This window comes from Paralichthys olivaceus, chromosome 14 (genome assembly GCF_024713975.1).
Source record: "Paralichthys olivaceus isolate ysfri-2021 chromosome 14, ASM2471397v2, whole genome shotgun sequence".
Classification (NCBI taxonomy): domain Eukaryota; kingdom Metazoa; phylum Chordata; class Actinopteri; order Pleuronectiformes; family Paralichthyidae; genus Paralichthys; species Paralichthys olivaceus.
In genome coordinates this window covers 7287379-7308612 of record NC_091106.1, presented here as the reverse complement: position 1 = coordinate 7308612, position 21234 = coordinate 7287379, and the positions used below count along the sequence as shown (strand labels likewise).

General features: G+C 41.5%; 1 protein-coding gene across 21 annotated transcripts; it reads left to right on the top strand.

The window, feature by feature from the left end:
• The first annotated feature begins 412 nt into the window (after positions 1-412).
• lrrfip2 (leucine rich repeat (in FLII) interacting protein 2) lies at positions 413-20352 on the top strand. 21 transcript variants are annotated; one of them, XM_069538242.1, is made up of 28 exons: positions 456-664; positions 1928-2088; positions 6989-7075; positions 7484-7543; positions 8814-8873; positions 9016-9054; positions 9260-9331; positions 9914-9961; positions 10061-10129; positions 10335-10445; positions 10990-11046; positions 11373-11426; positions 11559-11615; positions 12476-12547; positions 12820-12933; positions 13376-13417; positions 13784-13915; positions 14342-14413; positions 15263-15433; positions 15519-15611; positions 16032-16124; positions 17226-17327; positions 18416-18548; positions 18776-18946; positions 19179-19258; positions 19354-19458; positions 19546-19657; positions 20102-20352. In XM_069538242.1, the coding sequence occupies exons 2-27, from the start codon at positions 1999-2001 to the stop codon at positions 19654-19656; spliced, it is 2295 nt and encodes a 764-aa protein (XP_069394343.1). In that variant the 5' UTR covers positions 456-664; positions 1928-1998; the 3' UTR covers position 19657; positions 20102-20352. The 21 variants fall into 21 exon arrangements, with proteins under 21 accessions (XP_019951528.1, XP_019951537.1, XP_069394358.1 ...); XM_069538248.1 differs by lacking the exon at positions 16032-16124; XM_020095943.2 differs by having other exon boundaries at positions 19546-20352.
• Positions 20353-21234: the final 882 nt, after the last annotated feature.

Below are 21234 nucleotides of genomic sequence, written 5' to 3'. Positions count from 1 at the left end.
AACACATTTAAAGTTAAAACACTTTGAAACATTTATTGTTAAGAACACATTTAAAGTTAAAACACTTTGAAACATTTATTGTTAAGAACACATTTAAAGTTAAAACACTCTGAATCATTGAATGTTATGAACACATTTATCTCAATATAAATGGAGAAGAGAGATTCATGAATGTTTGAATGGGATCAGACTGCAGATGAACAGACGAACACACATTGTGTATTACAGTAGTGTGTTTAAATATAGAAAGTGTAATAGCAGCAGTGTGCGTCAGTACTCGCGGACAGTTTCCATGCTGTCAGCCTCTAAAAGCTTGGAAAGAGTGTGTGGTTATGAAGAACTATTAAATGTCTGTGTTTGGAGGAGCCCCCTCTCCCGCCCCCTGCAGGCCACAGCTCCTGACATGTTAATTTGTCCGGCGGTCCCTGAAGGCACCATCACGCCTAGATTTTTCCCAACATCCGGGACATCGCCAGCGGAGCGGCGTGTGGAAAGTGGATAAGCAGGGCAGCGGAGAGCGGACAGGCGGGTTGATGACAGCTGTCAGTGCGGACAAAAACATCACCGATCTCTGAAGAGGAGCCGGGTGGACCGGCCCTGAACCTCCAGCACGAACGGGACGACGCCTCGGTTGTATCGGGGTTTATTAGAAGGTGTCGCGGAGGTGAGGTCATATTTTTGGGGATGGGGAGGATCGGTGCCAGTTTGCCCCGTCTGTCTCTTCGGAGAGTCGAGATTAGCACCGATGGCTATCCAAGCTAACCAGCCAGCTAAACAGTTGAGCTAGCCCCGGCTCCCGGTGATTGTGCTCGGTGCCCGGGGTCATTGCCGAGGGAAGGACGGTGTGTGGGTGGTTGTTGTCGGTGCTGTTCAGCGTTAGCTTCACTGGAACTGTTGTAAGAATAACATTTAAAGGGGACTCTTTCAAATGGGAATTTCGGGAGGACGACGTGCTAGTTAGCATTTGTAGTTAGCGTACCAGGCTAACCTCAGTTAACTTCAACGCTAGTGTGGTTAGCCAGCTAACGCTAACCACACAGTCCACCGGCGTAACTTTAGCTTTAACTTAGCTTATACTGACCATACAATGTGTTTAATATGCATAGTACAGGTAGAGTGATGTGAGCTTTGCTAGTGAGCGGAGAAGTTCATGTTTCAGTAATATGGTGCTTGTTGAAGTTGGTCGACTCACGTCAAGTAACCATAACGCACCAACCTGCTGTTGTTTGATCAATAATTGTATGAATTAATTAATGTTACACTCGGTGTTTCTGTGGCGGTCACACTGTTCATTTAGAATTTAGAATCCACGGGGTTTAGATCATCACACGTCTTCAAGCAGAGCTCATTCTTCGCTCGGGTCCTCTGACTCAGCTGGGTCCTAAACTAGGCGTGTTCCCGCTGTCTGTGCCACTCAGCCACACCGATGATCTGTCTGTGATCTGTTACCTTTCGATGTGTGAATGTTCCTCAGCCAAATCATGCTGGGGATGAGTAACACCATTATACCAGCGGCTAATACCAGACTTATCAGTGCACAGTCATCGGTTCTGATCTGTTTCAGATGTTCAAGTTTATTGTTGTCATCCTCGTGTGGAGCCCATTGGCTGTGCTGCATTGGAATGTTATTTCAAAATCCTGATTTACAACCTTGCAGTGGTCCTGCATGTCACGTTTAAATCTGGTTCATGTCAGCCACAAGTGTTTATCCAAAGCCCTTGTAGGTGCCATACATGAGTGACTGTCTGTTTTTACAGGAATGGAAGAGATAGGGAGTGTATGAGTTGTTGGAGAGATTAGTGTATGAAAGCAGTGAAATGTAGTTGAAACTGGACACAGCCCTATTGCTTATGTTTGAATATTCTCAACACTTGACTTTGTATACATCCACACTGAAGTTTCTTCTGCCTCTGTTTTTTTCCACCAGGTGTTTACATACAGTCTTGTCTATTTTCTGGACTCACAAATCACCGGTGGAGCTACAGTTGCAGAGGCAACATGGGGACACAAGGCTCTGGTAGAAAGCGTGCCCCTTTGAAAGATCGGTTCTCAGCAGAGGATGAGGCCTTGAGTAGCATTGCCCGAGAGGTAAGTTCATACCCATTCACATACTTGTTTTTTCTGTTTTGGAGAAAACTGGGATAAACCTGGGCTATGTTCTCTTTGTATTGATCCATCCATGTGTTGCTGAATCATTGCTATCATAATTTTCTCCAGCTCTTATTTTCTTGTTTATCCTTCAGATAGTGGGCTTTTCGAGGGTGCATTTATAAATCTATGATGTTGATTTGGGAAGCAGCATCAGATTTTAAAACTAGTAGGGTGCTTGCTGAGTGCATATCTTCATTAAGGCTAATGCCCTGTTTCACCATGTTAAAGTAAGTTTTTTTAAAAATCCTGGATCTTCCCGTTTATCCCAATCTGCTTCAAAATGTAAGTGTTTTTTCCTTGGGTCATGCCCAGCCCACCCCTCTGCAAAATGTCATGTAGTTTTGGTTAGTACTAAAATTTCTAAAAAACAAATGACAATGAAAAACCGAAAGGACAAGAGTAGCCTGTAACCTGTAACCAGCACTGTGGTCAAAAAAGAGAAATTTTTAAATTATGAAATATTGATCAAATGTTAAAAATCATCTGAGATTTTAATGCACAGTCCAATAGATCTGATGTTGTGTCATGTGTCAGACTTTAGGTTTGCTTTTGAAACAACTAATTGTTTAATCAGCTACTGGTAGAAAGGTGTACTAAACCTGTTACGCAACCAATTATTTTGATTTGAAGTGCGATGGTCAAAGTTGTGTCAGCAAATAGGCCTTGGAAACATACACTATTATGTGGATATTCAGGTTTTACTTGTTAGTGTTTCAGGCCCAGCGCGAGAGACAGCTGGTTTGGACCACAGAGAGATTGACTAGAGTGTTTTTGTTTGGGGGGAAAAACACAGGCAGAGCAGAGAAGCTGCCTGGCCTGTAACAACTTGCCATGGGATTATTCCATTTTGTTCCACAGCAGCACTGCCATTCCTTTGCCTTTTTTCAGAATGAGGTGGCTAAAAACAGTGTGCAACGATCATTTTTCAGAGCTTCAGGGGTTTTCAAGTATGGTGGGCACAGGAAATGTAGCCACATTGGCTGCAGATTTTGGAAGATTATTTATGATCAAGTCAAATGATTTTTTGCATTCACATGTGGGAGTGTAATTCTGGATATATCAGCTTTTCATTCATATTTTCATTGTCTTTGCCCACTTCACTTTATCTGTGCTGTTTAAATGCTGTGCAGTGCCTCATTCTTGGGCACTAAGCAGAAGGCTCCATTTGCTCTCTTTATAGTCATGCTGGCCAATCATAGAAACATGAGTCATCTGACCCTCCCAGTAAGGTCCTACATCTGAATCTCTTTATGGAGCAAACTAGAGATTAGATCGACTGTGCAGGGAGTTTGGTGTGTAACTTGTTGCGTATCACCACCCTCCCAGACAAATCTTCAAATCATGTAGCTTCTGCTTCACATTGTCTGTTCCTGGCGAAGAAAAGTTGAAGCCTGTGCTTGGCACGGATCACTCCTGAGAATGACTGTGAATTTGAGCCTGCACCGTCACTGGCCTCTTACGTTACTGGGCAGTCAGTCCTCCTCGATACCAGAAGCTTGCTTACAAATCTGACAGTGTTTGAATCAGATGATCATTTCATACCCGTTGTGCCTCAGATTAGGATCTAAGGGAGCTAATGGTGCTTGAACAAGGCAATCATTGACTTTTCTCAGTGTACAAAAGGGGTGTGTGTTTGTGGAAACTGTAGTTCATAGTCCATATTAATTTATTTTTGATTTTAACAAGTCACTTGTACAATGAGAAATGTCACACTCTCACTGTCCATAGTTTATGTTGCATAGAACATTCTCAACTGTCTGTTTGATCTAACTTAATACCCCAATAATGCAAGCCTGTATTTTATTGGATACAAAAAAGTATTTTTTGTTTAAAATACCACATTAAACACAAGGAAATCAACATTTCCAGGGACTAGAGATGTAATTTTAATATTTTTACAAGAGAGGCCCCAAGGTTTGTCCTTTAAATTACATAGTTGATTTAAGTGCATCTAGTGTGAGTGTACTGGCTTATTTGTAACTATTTCTTTCCTGTTAAATCTACTGATATTGAGGAGCTAGATATAGTTAGTTGACAGAGGTGATTATAAAATAAATCTACATTAACAAAGTATTCCACTCAATAGCATTTATAACATTATCTGCCCTCCATTTTTAATCAACCAATTGTCAGCTTATATCTTGCAAATGAGCTGGAGATGCTTTATTGTGTTTTCTAATTATAAGTTTGCACTCTGTTAAAAAGATTATTTATTAAACTCTTGTTTAGTTTTATAGTATTTTACTAGATGTGATCAAGTTGCATGTTATGTCCAAACCCCAAAATATCAATGTTCAAATAATCTACAGTTATAATTTGAGCTTCATCACGCTCTCAGTGACTCTGAAAGCTGCAGGTGATCTCATGGTGGATTGCTGGACTACTATTTGTCCATAGTGCTGGAGGTGTGTTTGATGGCGAGCCGCTCAGGTTACGTTGCCAGCCCCACATGATGTGGCTGTCTGAGAGCTGGGGCCAGATGGGCCAAGCTATAGATAGGACAGAGACAGAGCTCAGCTGTGCTGCTGTGCAGTGCAGGTCACACTGTCAGACAGCTCAACAGGTGCAGAGCACAGGGCCAGCCGTCTCTTTAGCTCTCTCATTTGCGTGCTCCCCTTGTACATTCACACCGTCACATCCTTTTTCACCTTGTGAAAAGCATGTTTCATTCTTTGACCATCAGATAGACTCCAAAATTACTCACAGTAGCACTAGGAAATGATAACAAAATGTCCCATCAGGACTGGATGATATGGCCAGTCATAATATTCAGATAAAAATGTTGGTGGATAATAATTACTATGATTAAATGTCGCATTGTTTTTTCTTTTAATTTCAGAGTCTGACTTTTTCTTTGGAGTGAATGTTGCGGTTTTAAAGGAATAGTTCACCAACAAACTTAAATTCACTCTATCTTCTCGTAGCTATGCTGATAGAGGGGTGGTTGAAGTGTTTGAGTCCAAAAAACACTTTTGGAGTTTTGGGGGTAAACAGCATTGCAGCCAAATCCAATACAACTGAAGTATATTGCAACCTGTGCACTGTGTTAACATAATGCATAAGTACAATATCGATATATTGTACAATTGGAATCTTGATGAAAATTATATTGCTATTGCTTATTATTGATACTGTTTTAGCATCCAACACTGACCATAACCTTCAGCATGATGAAATGATATTGTATCAGCTATTCAGAAATGCCTCTTTATATGATTGTCATTATTCTGTCTTACTTATCATCTCAACTTTTATGAGGTCATGGTTTTCAGTTATTGCGATGTAAAGATGGTTATCATACTCCTGTTAAATGAAACTGTAGTCCCTTTAGGTTAATACAAGTTACTTTCTCCTACAGTTTGAGTCTACCTGTTTTCATACTATAGGTTTTGATATTGATTTCACTGTCACACACTAGATGTACCAATAAAACAGTACTGAGTTTGGGCTGGTCGTTCAGCATTAATATAAAACAATGTTTGTTCACTCCAGGCTATTAGTAAAAACAGCCCGAGAGAGACACCGTCTATTCTGGCAGCGCAGATAAGAAATTGCTGGAATGCTGACAGTGTTTGTCTGCAGTGAGATACAGTACACAGCAGCATGCACAGTATTTATGGACTGTCTTTTAGTCAGAGATAAAGGGCTGGGCTTCATGAACAAGTGTGCCATTCTTTGGCGTGTTCAAATTTTAAGCATGTATAGTATGTAATTAGTTATATGGGTGTAATAGAAGGATAGGCCTCATAGCCACCTGTGTGATTCCTATGGGCTGGGTAGGGGCTCGCCTAAATTAGCCCCCTGTGCTGAGGTAAAAATTACCTCCTGTCCTTATTCTGGTAAATTGTGTGAAGACTCCTCTCACTTTTCCCCCTTAGGAGAGTTTTATTTTACAGAACTCATTGTATAGATAGTGATGTTTTGTTTATTAAACACTTGAGTGACATTTTTACTCATGAAAAATAACCTGGTCAGTGCCAATATGTGAAGTTTATTAGGTACACCCAGCTAAAACTGATGTGGTCTAATACTACACCACTGCAATAAATCCTACCTTGTTGTAGATGATAATGTGCACTTTGTGTTAGAACCCGACCGATTTATTGGTTGACCAATACAACTCGACTGATAAATGCATTTCAGAGACATATCTATTGTTTTATGCCTTTGCTGATATGGAAACTATAATTTTACAGAAACAGTGCAAAAAAAGTTGTATCTTTATATTTAACATAGAAAATTGTGCTTTATTTAAATTCCATATATATTTGGCAGAATTGGCATTAGCTCCATACTCGTCAGGCTCTAGTTTGTGGTGATGATTATGAACTGTGTGGTTTGGAAGCCAATGAGTGTAGGCTAAATGACTTAACAGCTCCTTGTATAACACAGTACTCTTGACTTTAGCACTATGAAGTACATCCTCCAAAATGACCATAAAGTTGATTTTAGAACCTCCCTTAAATAGTCTAAACAACATCATGACCTTAATGATGGTGTGAATAATTATTGAGCTGCTTTTTTAAGTGTACAGAAGTATACACTGTAATAAAAATGAATCTTAATTAACACAATACAATTTCTCATTATTTATAGAAGGAAAATATTATATATTACATATTATATTGTTACATATTATTCTAATGCTGTTTTGCTGTATATCAGCTTGTATATCAGAGAAAATAAATATAAAAGGCTTGAGTGCCTGAATATACTCATGTTCTAATGTTTGATTTTCATCTGTTTAAGGCTACCCTCTTCCTTGAACTCATTGTCTTTGTTTTTCTTTACCATCCTTTACGTTTCCTTTTATGACAAGTGTGTTCATGTTTCACAGGCTGAGGCAAGGCTGGCAGCGAAAAGGGCGGCTCGGGCGGAGGCCAGGGATATTCGAATGAGGGAACTTGAACGGCAGCAGAAAGAGGTATACAAAACAAACTGAACTTGACTGGCAAAGACGAACTGTGATGATTATTCAACCAAACAAGTTGTCAAATATCCTGTAACTGCAAATCAACTGTAGAATGAACATGAAAAAGATTTCTCCCATTTTTGTTGGGAGCTTTTTGCAATCTGCCTCCATAGTCACTGGTTTGGAGGAGACTCTGTGTTTGACTCTACATCATGAAAGAAACATTTAGATTAATCTGAGAGTTCATATAAAAAAAAAACGTACCCACAGAAAGAAAAATAAGTGCTGCATGTCCACAGATTTCCACAGACCAACATGTCTATTCCTGTTTCAAATGTCATCCAATGTTGTTTTTTTATATTTTCATATTTTAGAGTGAAATATGATTGTATGTTTTTTCTGGCACTTCCTCCCCCCCAGCATTCTTACCACTCATCTGGCAGTAGCAACAAAAAGTGGGGTCAGATCCACCAGTGGATGGTAGGCGAGCGGGCGCGTGCTGCAGCCTCGCAGTCCACTAACAGCCTGTTGTGTGTGTCTGTGTCTGAGCCCCAGTCAACCCTGACCGTTTACACTTGACTCACAGAATACACTGTACCTCACTGTGGAAATATGCCTCAGCAGTGTATTTGCTTTGGAGACACCTAAATCTGTGTATCTGTAGACCAGGCTATGGCCTTTGACTTTATTTAGAGAAGCGGACTTTGCATGAAACAGGGCGGTTTGGACCTCTAGATACTTCAGAATTAGTGGATGGTTTTGAATGTTAATGAGCTGGTTTTGCATGGATTAAATCTCGGTGTGTATTGTTGTGTTGGGTAGTGTGTGCTCCGTTCTGTTGCCTTTTTCTGAGAATATATGAGACGAAAACATGCTTTATATTACCTTTTCTTGTGTCCTTTTTGTTTCCTATCTTCATTCAAAAGGATTTCACATTCTGATTTTGTAACGCTTTCCCTCAAAACCCTGCATTTGTACTCAAATAGCCCCTGCTGCTGCTCAAATTGTTTTCTTGCTTGGACAGATTTCATGTGCTCCAGCTTCAGCTCTTCCCATCTCGGTTACGCTGCTTCGTTGCAAGTTTTTTGTTCTGCACTTGCATTGGTGGTTACTTTAACCAGGTTCATGCAGTGCCGCCCTCTAAGGCTTTATTACTACACTGGTTTTCCAGCAGTACTTTTTCATTTGTCAACACTAGTAAACTGAATTTCTATCGGTCAGGGAATTTTGACAGACTTGTTATAGAAAAAATCCAAACTCAGAGGAGATATTTAAAAGCGGATGTTTCACGCTCACATAGAAGCAGTTTGAGTGCAAGGAAAAGAGCAGGATATCCAGTCAAGCAACAAAATACATTGAATGCATCGCACAGGTTCAGCACAAGCAGAGCAAATCCAAACACAAGCAGGGGCTATTTGAGTGCAAGGTTAGGGTTTTGAGTGAAAGGATTAACTAATCTGAATGTAAAATTTTCAATTTTTTTTTCTCGCTTTTAAACTGATAGGCCACACTCTTGCTGTAAGATTGGGAAGAAAAACATATTTGTGTTAATCACTAATGGTGCAGCTATGATTGAAGTGAGTAACCATGGCAAGTGTTTATCCATTTGGTTAGAAACATGATGACTGAAGTTGTATAGCATGGTTTGGAATTGACATAGCAACTGTTTTGCAGTGACCTTACTTACCCTTGTAATTTAGCCTTCTACTTTCACTCTGTAATTCTTACCAACTTTCCTCCCTGACTCCAGGCTGACTCTGAAAAAGCCAGAACCTCTAGTAGTAGTAGGTCCAGCAGTCGTCAGCGCCGGGTCTGTATCTCCCTCACACACTTCCTCTTTGTCTTCCTGCATTTCCTCTCCTTCTTTCTTCCTTAATCCTGCAGTAAATCTCTCATCACCCATACCCCTCTGTCTGCTTCTCTGCTGTGACTCCATGTTTCCACATTAACAGGGGCTGGATGATGATGTCATGTCAGTCCGCAGCTACAGGGTGCGTACATAATACACCCCTGCCTGTTTTATTAAGACTTTGCTCTCATAGGGGCACACTGATGACGTGTGAAAGCAATTGTTTTTGTTCAGAAAGCACTACTTAGCAGTATCACATTTATGCTGTTTCTAGCTCATTGCATATTTTAGTTGTCCTGGAGAAGATCCATGTTTATTATTGCCTGTCTGGTTTTTTTACTTTGAAGTCAACTTCATCAGCAGTACGCGACCTGGGTTCTAGTAAAAGTCGATCCAGTTCCCGTAGAAAAGATGCCTTGGTACGTTGTGTGTGTGCATGTGTGTGAGACCTGTACTGTGTGTAGATGTGTGGAGTCTGGCAACAGGTTGAATATTGATTGATTCTCAGCATGTAACCAGAGTTCTGGATAACTTTATTTTAGTAGAACTAACTTGCTTGCAAAGTGTTTGCACAGCAGCAGTCAAAGCTTACAGTTTTCTCCCCTCAACCTGTGCTGAGTTATATGCAACAGTATAGATGCTCTTGAACACATTGCTAGTAGTAGAGAATAGAAGGGCTAATATTCTGCATTTGCACCCGCTGATACAAAAAGCTAATCTTTAGGTTGACTGTATTTTCGACATCATATTTCTTTACTTAACTCCCATCATGCAGACCTTGTAATGGAAGGTCCTGTCTGTTTTTGTTCCCTCTGTGTGGCCTTGACTGCATGTGGAAAAATAAATGGTTTGCTTTGTCAGTTGCTGTGTTAGGTTACTTAACCTATTAAACAGCTAACCTGGTGTAAGTGAGACACAGGACATGTTTGTTGACTGAGCAGAACCAGCTACACTACTCAGATACTTGATCATAACTCCTGTGACTCCTGTTCTTTCTTCAGTCTGACAGCCTCTCCACTAGCTCTGCCCTCAAGAGCTCCCGCTCCACTGTATGTACATATATATCGATCCATTCATTACTGCTGCCTCTACGCATTCCTTCTAGTCATTTGTCTTACTTTAGGTTATTTTTTTCCCGGGCTGAACAGAGTTCTGTGTACAATGACCTTCATGGCCATAAAAAGGCTTCGTCCAGCTCCTCGAGGAAGGACCTCCTGGTCAGTGTTTTTTCTCTCAGTGTTAGTGTCCCTGCAGCCTCAAGCATGGAGGCAGTGAAGACTAACGATAGTGGTGGTGATGATCTACTGGTGAACAACTTAACCCCTGATTTAAAAAAAAAAACTTTAAGTGTCACTAAAGCTGCTTTCAGACATCCACTGCTTTCAGGTGATTGTTTGAGGTCAGATGTTACTGCTCTTCCAGACTGGTCTGTACCATGATCAGAGGAACTACACCAGCCTCACCAAGAACAAACCTCTGCTCTCCGCCTCCTCCTATCAGCCTCCACCCTCCACCTCCACCTATCAGCCTCGGGTCAGTCATCCTCTGAGTGCTGCCTGTCCAACTTTCAACCTTTTTATATGGTAGTCAAAGGACACACAATGAAACTGGACTCCAATTCGAGCAGCATTTGCACGGTTCAGTTTATTGGACATTTATTTGGCTAACATAGTTGTTATATGGCTGCAATAAGGGCTATTGTTTTTTTGAGATAAAAGTGTCAAAGATTAAGGGAGAAACATGCGTGATGATTGTATATAATGTTACAGAGCTATGTTGTAGAAAGACAAAAGTGGACTTTGAGGAGATACTGTATTTATCCACAGTTCTTATGATTATTTGAATTCATGTAAATAATTGCTGACTGACAAAAGTGGTGCCAGTGTTAAAAAAACACTGCGGACAAGGACAGTGTCACCTCACTTGACTTCCACACTCTGAATGCTACAGGGTCAGCGAAACATTCATCCTGTTTCCACTCGCTGCAGCTCTTAAATCTCTCTCCACCTCACATTCCCGCCACAGCACTCCTCTGTCCTCTAAACTGACCTCTCCCTGCTGCCCTCCTCTTCCACAGGCAACCACTTCCTTGTCCTCCACCACGGGTACGGGGCTGTCTCGCAGCTACAGCATGGTCAGTTTCTGTCCACTGGGGTTGCTAGCATCTCTGCATGCCTCTAGTTACCTTAAGAAGCAGACCTTTCCCCTCTCCATCCGCCCCAGCCACTTATATTTAGCTCCTTGACAGTCTGAGCAGAAATTTGTACTTAAGTTAGATAAGACAAGAGATTGTGTGAAGCTAGGGCCACTGAAACAAAATGATGTGGGAAATAGAGTTATTTATTATTGCATGTTGCAAAGAAAACCTTCCTTCCAAACTTATTCAGCCAGTACCTCAAAGATTTATGCTCCCTCTCGTGTTTTGCTGAGTCCTGCATTGTCTCCCATGTGTGCCCCCAGGCCTCTATTTGTGACGACACTGGTCTTTACGGCTCAGGCTCCAGTTCAAGAGCTGTGAGTCTACTGAATGTTTGTCCAACCAGCGTTTCAGCTGCATACTGTTTTTGCCTTTGGCCTAACTTCTGACTTGATCCCCTGACGATCCTGTCCTCCTCCTCTTCCTCCTCCTCCTCCTCCCATCCACAGCCCTCTGAATATAGCTGGTACTCCTCTGGAGCCAGCTCCACCCGCAGCAGCCCTGCGGTGAGCGCCCTATAACCATCACCACCCTGCATGATATCAGCTAATACCACACACAGACACTGACCGACTCCCCTTCGCCCCCTCTCTGCATCACACATCCTTTCTCATATAGATGATGACTATGTTTGCATGGACACAAATATTCGGACTGTATCGCTTATTCTGTACCAGACACTATTTCAATTGTGATGTTCCATTCACTTTCCGGTCGACATGTTAAACTGAACTGGAAGTTTAATGTACAATGTAACAGTTTTAATGATTTGGGAGGTTGTCTGTCTAATTTTGCAAAAACTACAACTTCTTTTAATTGTTTATAATGCAACTAAGGTTGGAATACTCATGTCTTAATTTGATTATTGCTTATTCTGAGTATGACCTTATTTGGGTTATAGTAATTAGAAAATACTGCTTACATGACAGTGTCTTATTCAGCTGCTATTGTTTTAATCAGGTTAATATCAGAATATTGTTGTCTGTATAAACATAGTCAATGTAACCACTCATACCAAACTGGCTACAGCTTGATGAAGAAAACAGCATCCTAGAAGTGTGTGAACTGAGAATGTCTTCTGCAGTGCTGTGTAGGCTAAGGTGTTGAATCCGGGTTGTCTGACTTGGTTCCAGTTGGTCCACTTGACAAATTGCATGAATTGGCATTACTTTATAGGGTTCTAGTCTTTGGAGTAATCCAATAATCTGTTTCAAACAGACAGTGCTACTTAACATCTAGGAATTGCTTGTTCTTGGTTTGAACAAGATTTGTGTGTCAGAAAAAGCCTCAGGCATGCAGCCATCTTCTTCTTTACTTTGGCCACTCATCGTGTGCGTGTGTTTGTATGTGTGCGTATTCCTCTCAGTCTTCCTCAGATGATGACACTGTCAGCAGCGTGTCCCAAGAACGCTTCAACAGAGGCCGCAGGGACAGTGTGGTGAGCTGTAGGGAACAAAATCTAGACCCATGCTGTTTTGTTATCATAGTTGATATAATCAAAGCTAACGATTCTGTTACTGCATCACCTTCATACCTATCATCGTACATTTTAAATGCATTGACCATGAACTCCTCAGGCTGCATTGTGTATGCCATGTTTTTCCTCTGTCCTTTTCCTCACTGACGTTTACACTTTGGTCCCTGTTATCATTGATTTCTCTGCTGTCATCTGTCTCTCTATCATCTTCCTCCTGTGTGTCCTGTAAGCAGTCGTCAGACTTCTCAGACATTAGTGAGTCAGCTGCTGATTATTTCAGCCGCTCCAACCGAAGGGGCAGTATTGTGTCTGACCTCGATGATTTGAGCATTCCAGATCTGGACGCTGTAAGTGGCTAAACCAAGCTTGCAACAGTGGACTGGCCGATGCAGTGCAACAACAATGTTTGAATCATTTTTATAATTGATGCATGATTTGAAAAACATCTTTTGGTTTTCAAAACTCATCCTACATCCTGTGTGTTTGTTATGTGATAATTTTATAAAAGAGTAGACTAATATAAGGCTAGTTGTGGTGGATGAAGCGGCATGGACTTATCATGTGTGATTTTTGACACAAGTGTGATTCCCTGAGGATTAAACTCTGGTTGACAACTGTGTATGATCTGTGAACATGCAGCACTTCTCCCTGACTCGTATTAACTCGTCTCCAGGACTAACTCCCTGATTTACAGGTGAAGGACTCAGCTCAAAGCATAAACACACAGGACGCATGGTTCTCAAAACACTGTGCAACTAATTCTATAGTAATCATTTTTTTCTGTTTCAGCTGGATGAAAAATGTGACAAGCAGTATACAGATTACAGTCGGGTGAGTTTATTATTATTACGTATTTTACTTAATTCATTCAGTATCTTCACAAAGCACCAGAGTAGGTTTATACTGTATTAAGATATAGAAACCAGTGATTCAGAATTCATCAAGAATGTAATGCAACAGGTAAAAATCCTACATTGATTTTGGCATTGATGCAGAAGGTTACATAAGTGTTACTATGGCAACGTAATCGTTTGTCAAGTTTATAAAACACACTTCAGCACATGTTTGTGACAATGCCTCCCTCAGAAGGATGTGAATAGGATCCTTAAGAGCCCTGCAGGATTGGATGTTAGTGTTGAATAACATGTTGGGAGTTTGCATTTTTGTTTTTCTGACTGTGGCATTTTGCGTCCGCAGCCGTCTTCACGCTGTGCCACTCCAGGCCTCTCAGCAGCCACGTTGGCATCACTGGGTGGCACCTCGTCACGGCGCGGCAGCACAGACACTGGCAGCGTCTATGACGCTGACACCAGTCTGAGTGAGCTTAGGGTAAGATGTACAACACACACCCAGTGTTTAACATGTGTCTGTTTAAAGGAAATAGAAATACAATTATATGAAGTAAAATTGTGTTTTAGTCTCTGTTAGTCATCATTACGTTCTCATAGTGTTTAAAACCCATATGTTCTATGTTTGAGTCAGTAATATATACACCTTTTTTCTGTGTATTAATGAACCTCCCACAGCATTGCCTTCCTCCCTGCTGTTCTAAGTGTCTGCATTAACCGTTTTTCTTCAAGTATGCACGGGAGGTCTGGATGTGACATGTGTCCTGCATAGCTGGGTGGTCATGTGTATGCCAGCTAGACTGTCTTTGAGACGGAAGCACGGGTGCTCTGTTATCTCTCCTTGATACCCCCCTACCCTCTCTGATGCCCCAGCTCACCCGAACCATTCCTTCCATCTGCCCTACAGGATATCTATGAACTAAAGGACCAGATTCAGGATGTAGAGGGGCGGTACATGCAAGGGCTTAAAGAGCTGAAGGTAGAGGGGCTTGAGCTCGCAGCATGCCTTCTCTTGTCTGGTGGGAGCAGTATGGCGTCACTAACCCCCCCAACCCCACTCATACCCCTTCTGTGCCCCCCCCCCCCCCCCCACTGTCCTGTAGCTCTCTAACCACAACTGTGTCTCTGCGTGCTCCCAGTGTGAATTGCGTAATGACCCTTTCTGTTGCATGATCTTCCCTCACTTCCTGTTTTGATCCAACTCACTGGTTGTGGCCTGAAGTGAAGACACTCCCACAGTTCTGAGGTGTAAGAAGAAGAGCAACATGCTCCACCTGCTGACAGATAACTGCAGTTCTTTCAATTACAGCGCACCTCTTCCACCCAGCCTCAGTGTCAGCCCTTTAGTTTGACGTCAACAGCTGTCTGCTCTCCTAGAAAGGATAATGTACCCTATATCTCATGTATAAGAGTAGTTTACTAACAGACCTGACTCTTGGCTTGTTCTTGGCAGAATTTAATACATCTGAAGCACTTGAGCTAGAATCCTTTTCACCATCTTGTTTCTGGTTCACTTGTAGCTCTCTCTTTCAGATCCCCTTTTCAAACCTCTGCCTTGTTTCACTTCTCAAAGGGATTCTATTTTTGTTTCTTCAATGTCACCTCTTTGATATCACATAGTGAAAAGTTCAAATGGAAATATAACACAAAAGATGGTTCACAATTGTTCCTTTACTTCATTTGACATTTATATATATATAAGAAAAGATATTTGTAGCATGTTTGTTGTGTTAAATTTGTTGCACCTAAAAGCACACCGGATGCATGTAGGTGAGCTGTGTTTTAAACGTGTTTACTCTTTTTATTGACCTGCTTCCACCCATATCAGGAATCACTTGCAGAGGTGGAGGAGAAGTATAAGAAAGCCATGGTATCGAATGCGCAACTGGATAACGACAAAGCCAACCTCATCTATCAAGTCGACACGCTAAAGGACGTCATAGAAGAGATGGAGGAGCAAACGTCCGAGATGAGGAGAGAGCTGGAAGAAAAGTCAAAGGTGACAATGTCAATCAATCAGGGAAAGTTCATTTTAGAAAATGTGTGGCTATGCTGTGGCTGAAAAGTTCTGTCTGTGGTTTCAGGAACTAGAAAGGCAAAAGCACACATGTACAGTCCTGCAGCATAAACAAGAAGAACTGAAAGAGGGAATTCGCCAGAGAGATGAGCTTATAGAGGTAAGTCTGACCATGCATTACGAAAACAAACTGTTTCTGCCAGTATGACCACATCACTTTGCTATTCTGTCATCACCTTGAAAGGTGTTGGTGCCTCTGTGCATATGGTAGAGGAGACTTTGTTCTGCAGGAACTTTGATAAGGGTTGATTGGCACTGGCCTGCCTCTAGGTTCTCTCCCAGTCTATTGCTGTGACATTCAGCTGTTTCATTGTCCTGTCTGACTCTGAACACTATCCTTCATTCCTCTCTGAGTTATATCTCCTCAAATGACTCTCTTCTCTTCCTGTTTGTATCTGTCATTTTTGTATCTGAGTATTTATGTGCATTTTCACTTCTTTTGTCTTCTTTCATTAAATTTTTTCCTGTTCTGTTCTTATCCTGTGCTGTGTCACCTCATTACTGCTGAACGCTGCTGCAGGAGAGCCAGCGAATGCAGACTAAGTTAGATGCCCTCACCAGAGAGGTGTTTGACCTGCAGGAAACTATAAACTGGAAGGACAGAAAGATTGGGGTAGGAGGTCCCACATGGCTGCTCCGACAGAAACCGAGAGGCAATAGATTACTGCACTTTTTCAGCCTTTAGACACAGTGTCAATCCAGCTCTGTTGCCTCTCGTGCTGTCTCTGCATGATGGAGATCCTTAGGCATTAGCACATAACCGGACCCATCCATATTCACAGTTTGGAGTTTTGCACGTCAAATTAACAGGGTTTACAGTTTGGATCTGCAGTGTCAGCTAACAAAACAAGTGCACTGGCACTGTGTTAAATCTACAAGTGGACAGCCTGTGAAATACAGATGTTTTTTTAGGGTTCTTATGTAAACTTAAGTATTTGGATTACATTTCCTCTAAAGCATGACATGCATGTTCCACGTGTTTGTCAGTTCATGATGTCAGACTCTCAATGATAGAAGCATCGTAATTGCAGTATATGTAGCTTTACACTAAGTGAAAAATTATCCCCTATGTTTTTTTTTACTATCTTTATTCAAGACCATGGTTTTTCACTTCCTGCTTGTGCTTTAGCTCTGTTGAAATTCTCCAACCAATAGAATGACCAGCGATCTACTAGACTCCTGTTCCATAAAGGTGTTTTCCTTCAAGCACAACAACGGGAAGCCGACGTAATGTGAAAATTAATTTTCAGACTTGTTGCTCAAAAAAAATTAAGATACGTTTCCAGCCTGCACAGAAGCAGCATGAGTGCGAGAAGAGCTGAAGCTGCAGCACAGGAAATGTGCAGTAGTTGCAAGTTTGAGCATAAGCAGAGCAAATCTAAGTACAAGCAGCAGGCTTTTTGAGTGTTAGCACAAGGTTTTGAATAAAGTTAAGGAAAAAAACTCCATAATCTCCTTCTTTATAAACTTATTAGCCTGTGTTGTAACTGTCCTATAACTTTTCCCAGTATCATTTTCTATGAGCATGTCACCTCGTTTCTGTCTGTTTTTTATTTCTCCTCTTTGTTAGCTGGAGATGCACAGTGCATGTTTGTGCATGGAGCGTGTCTTTGCTGTGTCATGTGTTGCATGTCTGTGTCTGAGTCTATCCAACTTCTCCTCTGCCTCTTCTCCTCTCTCTCTCTCTCTTGTCTCCTCTCATCTGTGTGGCCAGGCCCTAGAGAGGCAGAAAGAGTACTTTGATTGCATTAGGAATGAGAGAGATGAGCTCAGAGATGAGCTCGCTGACATCAAGGAGAAGGCCAAAGCAGGAGAGGTAGGTCCACTAAGTCCCAGAAAAAAAAACAAGGTTAGAGGAATGAGTTTACGGCCAAACAACCACATTTTATACTTTTCATTTTGGATGGAAGCCATCAAATGTTATCAAACCTCTTTATACTATTAAATTCTTGTTTTTTTCCCCACTATTTATAATTTTGGTGCAGTGTTAATCTATTAACAGATTCAACATGTGAATATAAAGAATCAGTGGGACAAGGTTTCAGAGCTGGAAGCCTTCTGGTTTTTGTTTCTAGTTAAACTAGTCACATTGAAGAAGGCTTTGTTTGCCTGCAGGTAAACAGTCTGTTTTGAGAGCAAGACGTGGATCACAATGACTGAAATGCATCAACTACCTGCTCTTTGATTTATCTGCTTTCATATGGAGATATCTGTCAATAAAGATTAGTCAAAATGCCGTCTGCACATAATATTGATCGTTGCCACCAGAGGCTACCTAGTCATCAGAATTAGCCTCTGGGCTGCTAGATCGATCTGTAGATGACGTCAGTGCACTACAGCAAATGACATATGCTCTCAATGTCACTGTACATACACATCACCACAGTAACTTACCACATTGACCAACGCACAAGCCAGCATCTGTTATTGTGCATACAAACTGTAAAAGAAAAGAAAATGTCAGAGGTGTTGTGCAACATTCAAAAACAATTAATGTCATTATAGACCGCCGAAGGTATAAAGAAGCAATGTGAAACAACATTCACATGGTTGACTGGAAAACAGAGTTGTGATGAAGTATTTTTGCCAACATGTCTGAACAGAGACAGAATTTTCTTTGTCTTTGTTCGTTTGGGCGGACAAATCCTGACACATCCTGCTTCACTTCGTGCCTTCAGGTTTAAATGAGGCAAAGTCAGGTGCTGTGTTAGAAACTTGTTGTCACCCACAGACCACTCACTGGCCTTTACTGTTCAAGATTTTAGTTTTTATTTTTATCATCAAAGCTCCATGTATTCATGACGGGGGGGGGTCATACGAAAATGTGACACTGGTTCATAACTTGATTGCTGTAAAGGTGCTGGCAGCAGAGTTTCCTCAGTAATTGGCCTTTTCTCACCTCAGAAACACGGGCTGGTCATCATCCCAGACGGCACACCGAACGGAGACGTCAACCACGAGCCTGTGTCCTCAGGGATCACTGTGGTCTCCCAGGAGGCCGCCCAGGTGCTGGAGTCTGCAGGAGACGGACCGCTGGGTAAGTCTGAGGATGTGGTTGATGAATGATAAGTACGCAGATCTGATGAGGCGTGTATTTATACTCACCAAAGCTTGTAATGAGAAGAAAACCTTGTACATTTGAGTGATCGTATTATTCTGTTTGTTGTTTGTCCTAACAACAAACACAACAGTATTCAATTGTTAAACACTGACTTTGCTTTGCTAAACTGCGTCAGTTCTGAATAGTTTCCATCTGTTGTGTAGATGTCAGGCTACGGAAGTTGGCAGAGGAGAAGGATGAGCTGTTGGCTCAGATCAGGAAGCTGAAGAATCAGCTGGAGGAGGAGAGACAGAAACACTCGAAGGTGGACAGCACGTTCACCGACGGGGAGAGGATGGAGAACGGTACAGACCTACACGTTATTGAGATGCAGAGTAAGTTGGTTTTATCATAATGATTCCACAAACTGATGCAATGACCTTATGAACATTTTCTGTATTTTCAAACTTGAGCTGCTTTCAGACATGCACAGAACTCCAGATATTCTCCTGAAATGACCTTTTGTGGTCAATGCGTCTGACCGGAGAAAGTCTGAACCCCATGGTGCGGAGATTCTCTGGAGTTATGTCTGAATAACGGCTCTGCTTGTCTCTGTTTTCTCTGTAGGAGACGCCAACAGACAGGTTAGCGAATACAAGTTCAAGCTTTCAAAGGCAGAACAGGAAATGGGTACAATGGAGCAAAATGTGAGTGGGAAAGAAACAACAAACCAAGTGATGGTTCACACTGATTCGCGAAACGTGATTCACAGGTTTAATAACCTTTTGTGTCTGTTTTTCAGATTAATAGACTTGAAGGGCAAGTGTCCAGGTACAAGGCAGCGTCAGATAACTCAGAGAAAATAGAAGACGAACTTAAAGCGGAGAAACGGAAACTTCAAAGAGAGGTAACAACAATGACCCACTTGTTTTTTCTAGCGTGAAAAGTCAGCAGGCTGAATGTGATGACTCTCCTCTGTCCCCCCCCCCCACAGCTACGCACGGCTCTAGATAAGATAGAGGAGATGGAGATGACCAACAACCACCTAGTAAAGCGCCTCGAGAAGATGAAGGCCAACAGGAACGCCCTTCTGTCACAGCAGTGAGGCAAGGCAGCGTCACCACAGAAGCCCTTAAACTCGCACCTCAGACCTCTTGACTGCCATATTTGCATCTGGAGCACATTTCCATTTTCAGCTGTAACACTTTAAGATTTGTAGCTAACCAAAAAACACTTGTAGCACAGGAGGAAAAGAAAACGGAACTGTGTCTGTTTTCTTTAAAAAACCTGAAGTGTTGGTTTGAGCTGGCGAGCTGCCAGTGTTTTGGGAAGAATGACTCTAAATAAAACTATAAGTTGCTGGGAGATACTGAGGAAAGTTCTCTTGTCACCACTTAATTTTTCAGACCTTTGTACTACATCATGTTATCCAGGAGATTTTATTTCCCTCTGGCTGGGTGCTTGGCTGTATTGTTTTGTTTATTATTCTTTTTTTGATAAATTGCATGAATGAGTATAATGATGCTTTTTAAACTCTACCACCCTCACAGCTGCTCCAGCCCTGCACCTCCTCTGCTTCCCCTCACACAGTGAAGTGCCTTCTCACACTAGGAGACAGGGGGTCTGTACCGCTCCATGAAACAATAATAGTTTTAACAGGTACAGAATGATGTATTTAAGAAGAGGTGCGCTCGTCATTTGAAAATATATAGAACCAACTTTGTCTGCTGCGGTTTCCTTGAAATTTTTTCAAATATTTAAAAGATTTCTTGAAAATAAATGTGTAATTTACAGAACTGTATACAACTGTGTATATTTCTGAATCTGTCTAAACGTGAGGTGTGAATGTTATTCATTTGAAGCCTTGGTAGTTTTCCTATATACATACACATATTTAAATATGGGTGTAGATTTCCAATACCTGGCGATATTTCAGATTATTTAATCTCACTTTATGTCCTGATTTGAATATGGAATAGAAAACAGTCAGTGGTCGGAGGCACTGTGTTTTCTGGTTTTCCATCCGTCTGTCTCATTCTTGTGAACACATTATCTAAAGAACTCCTTCAAGAGAAACCTTTCGAATTGGCTCAAATGTTCACTTACACTAAGATTCGATTTGGGATGTCAAGGTCACTGTGACCTCACAAATCCTGTTTGTCCTCTTGAGCATGATGTCTTGAGTCTGTCTATTGGGAATTCCTTCACATTTTAATCTGTTTTCACTTGGACTCAAAGTCATCAAAGGTCATGCTGACCTTATAAGAATGTATGTGCAGTGTCAAATCATACGGTGAATGTTGTAGCCTTTATAATTTGCAGAAAAACAAACAGTATATTTAAATATATTCATAGGCATAACTTACAGAGATTCATTTTCTCTTTTCCTCCTAACTCTTTGGTATCCAGATGAGTTCTTCTGTGACTGACGCAGAGATTGGAACATCTATGCTACAGCAGTAATGGTTGAAATCGTTTTTCCTTCACTTCCTTCAGTTTCCGTGCTGATGTTACAAACTAATTGCCCACATGGTATTTTCAAGTGAAGGTTTCTCTTAACTTCACGCTGAGCTCTGATCCCTCCACGCTGCACACGCCTCACAGTGACTAGGGAAACTGTCAAAGTAATAAAAGTGGAGCTGGTTTGCTGCCAAGGTTTGGGCATCATGACTGAATTCTGTTT

Coding starts and splice junctions, on each gene's coding strand:
- lrrfip2 (XM_069538242.1), top strand. CDS start 1,999: ATGGGGACACAAGGCTCTGGTAGAAAGCGTGCCCCTTTGAAAGATCGG. Junction 13,916..14,341: donor CCAGTCTGAGTGAGCTTAGG/GTAAGATGTACA, acceptor TCTGCCCTACAG/GATATCTATGAACTAAAGGA. Junction 19,459..19,545: donor AACGGAAACTTCAAAGAGAG/GTAACAACAATG, acceptor CCCCCCCCACAG/CTACGCACGGCTCTAGATAA.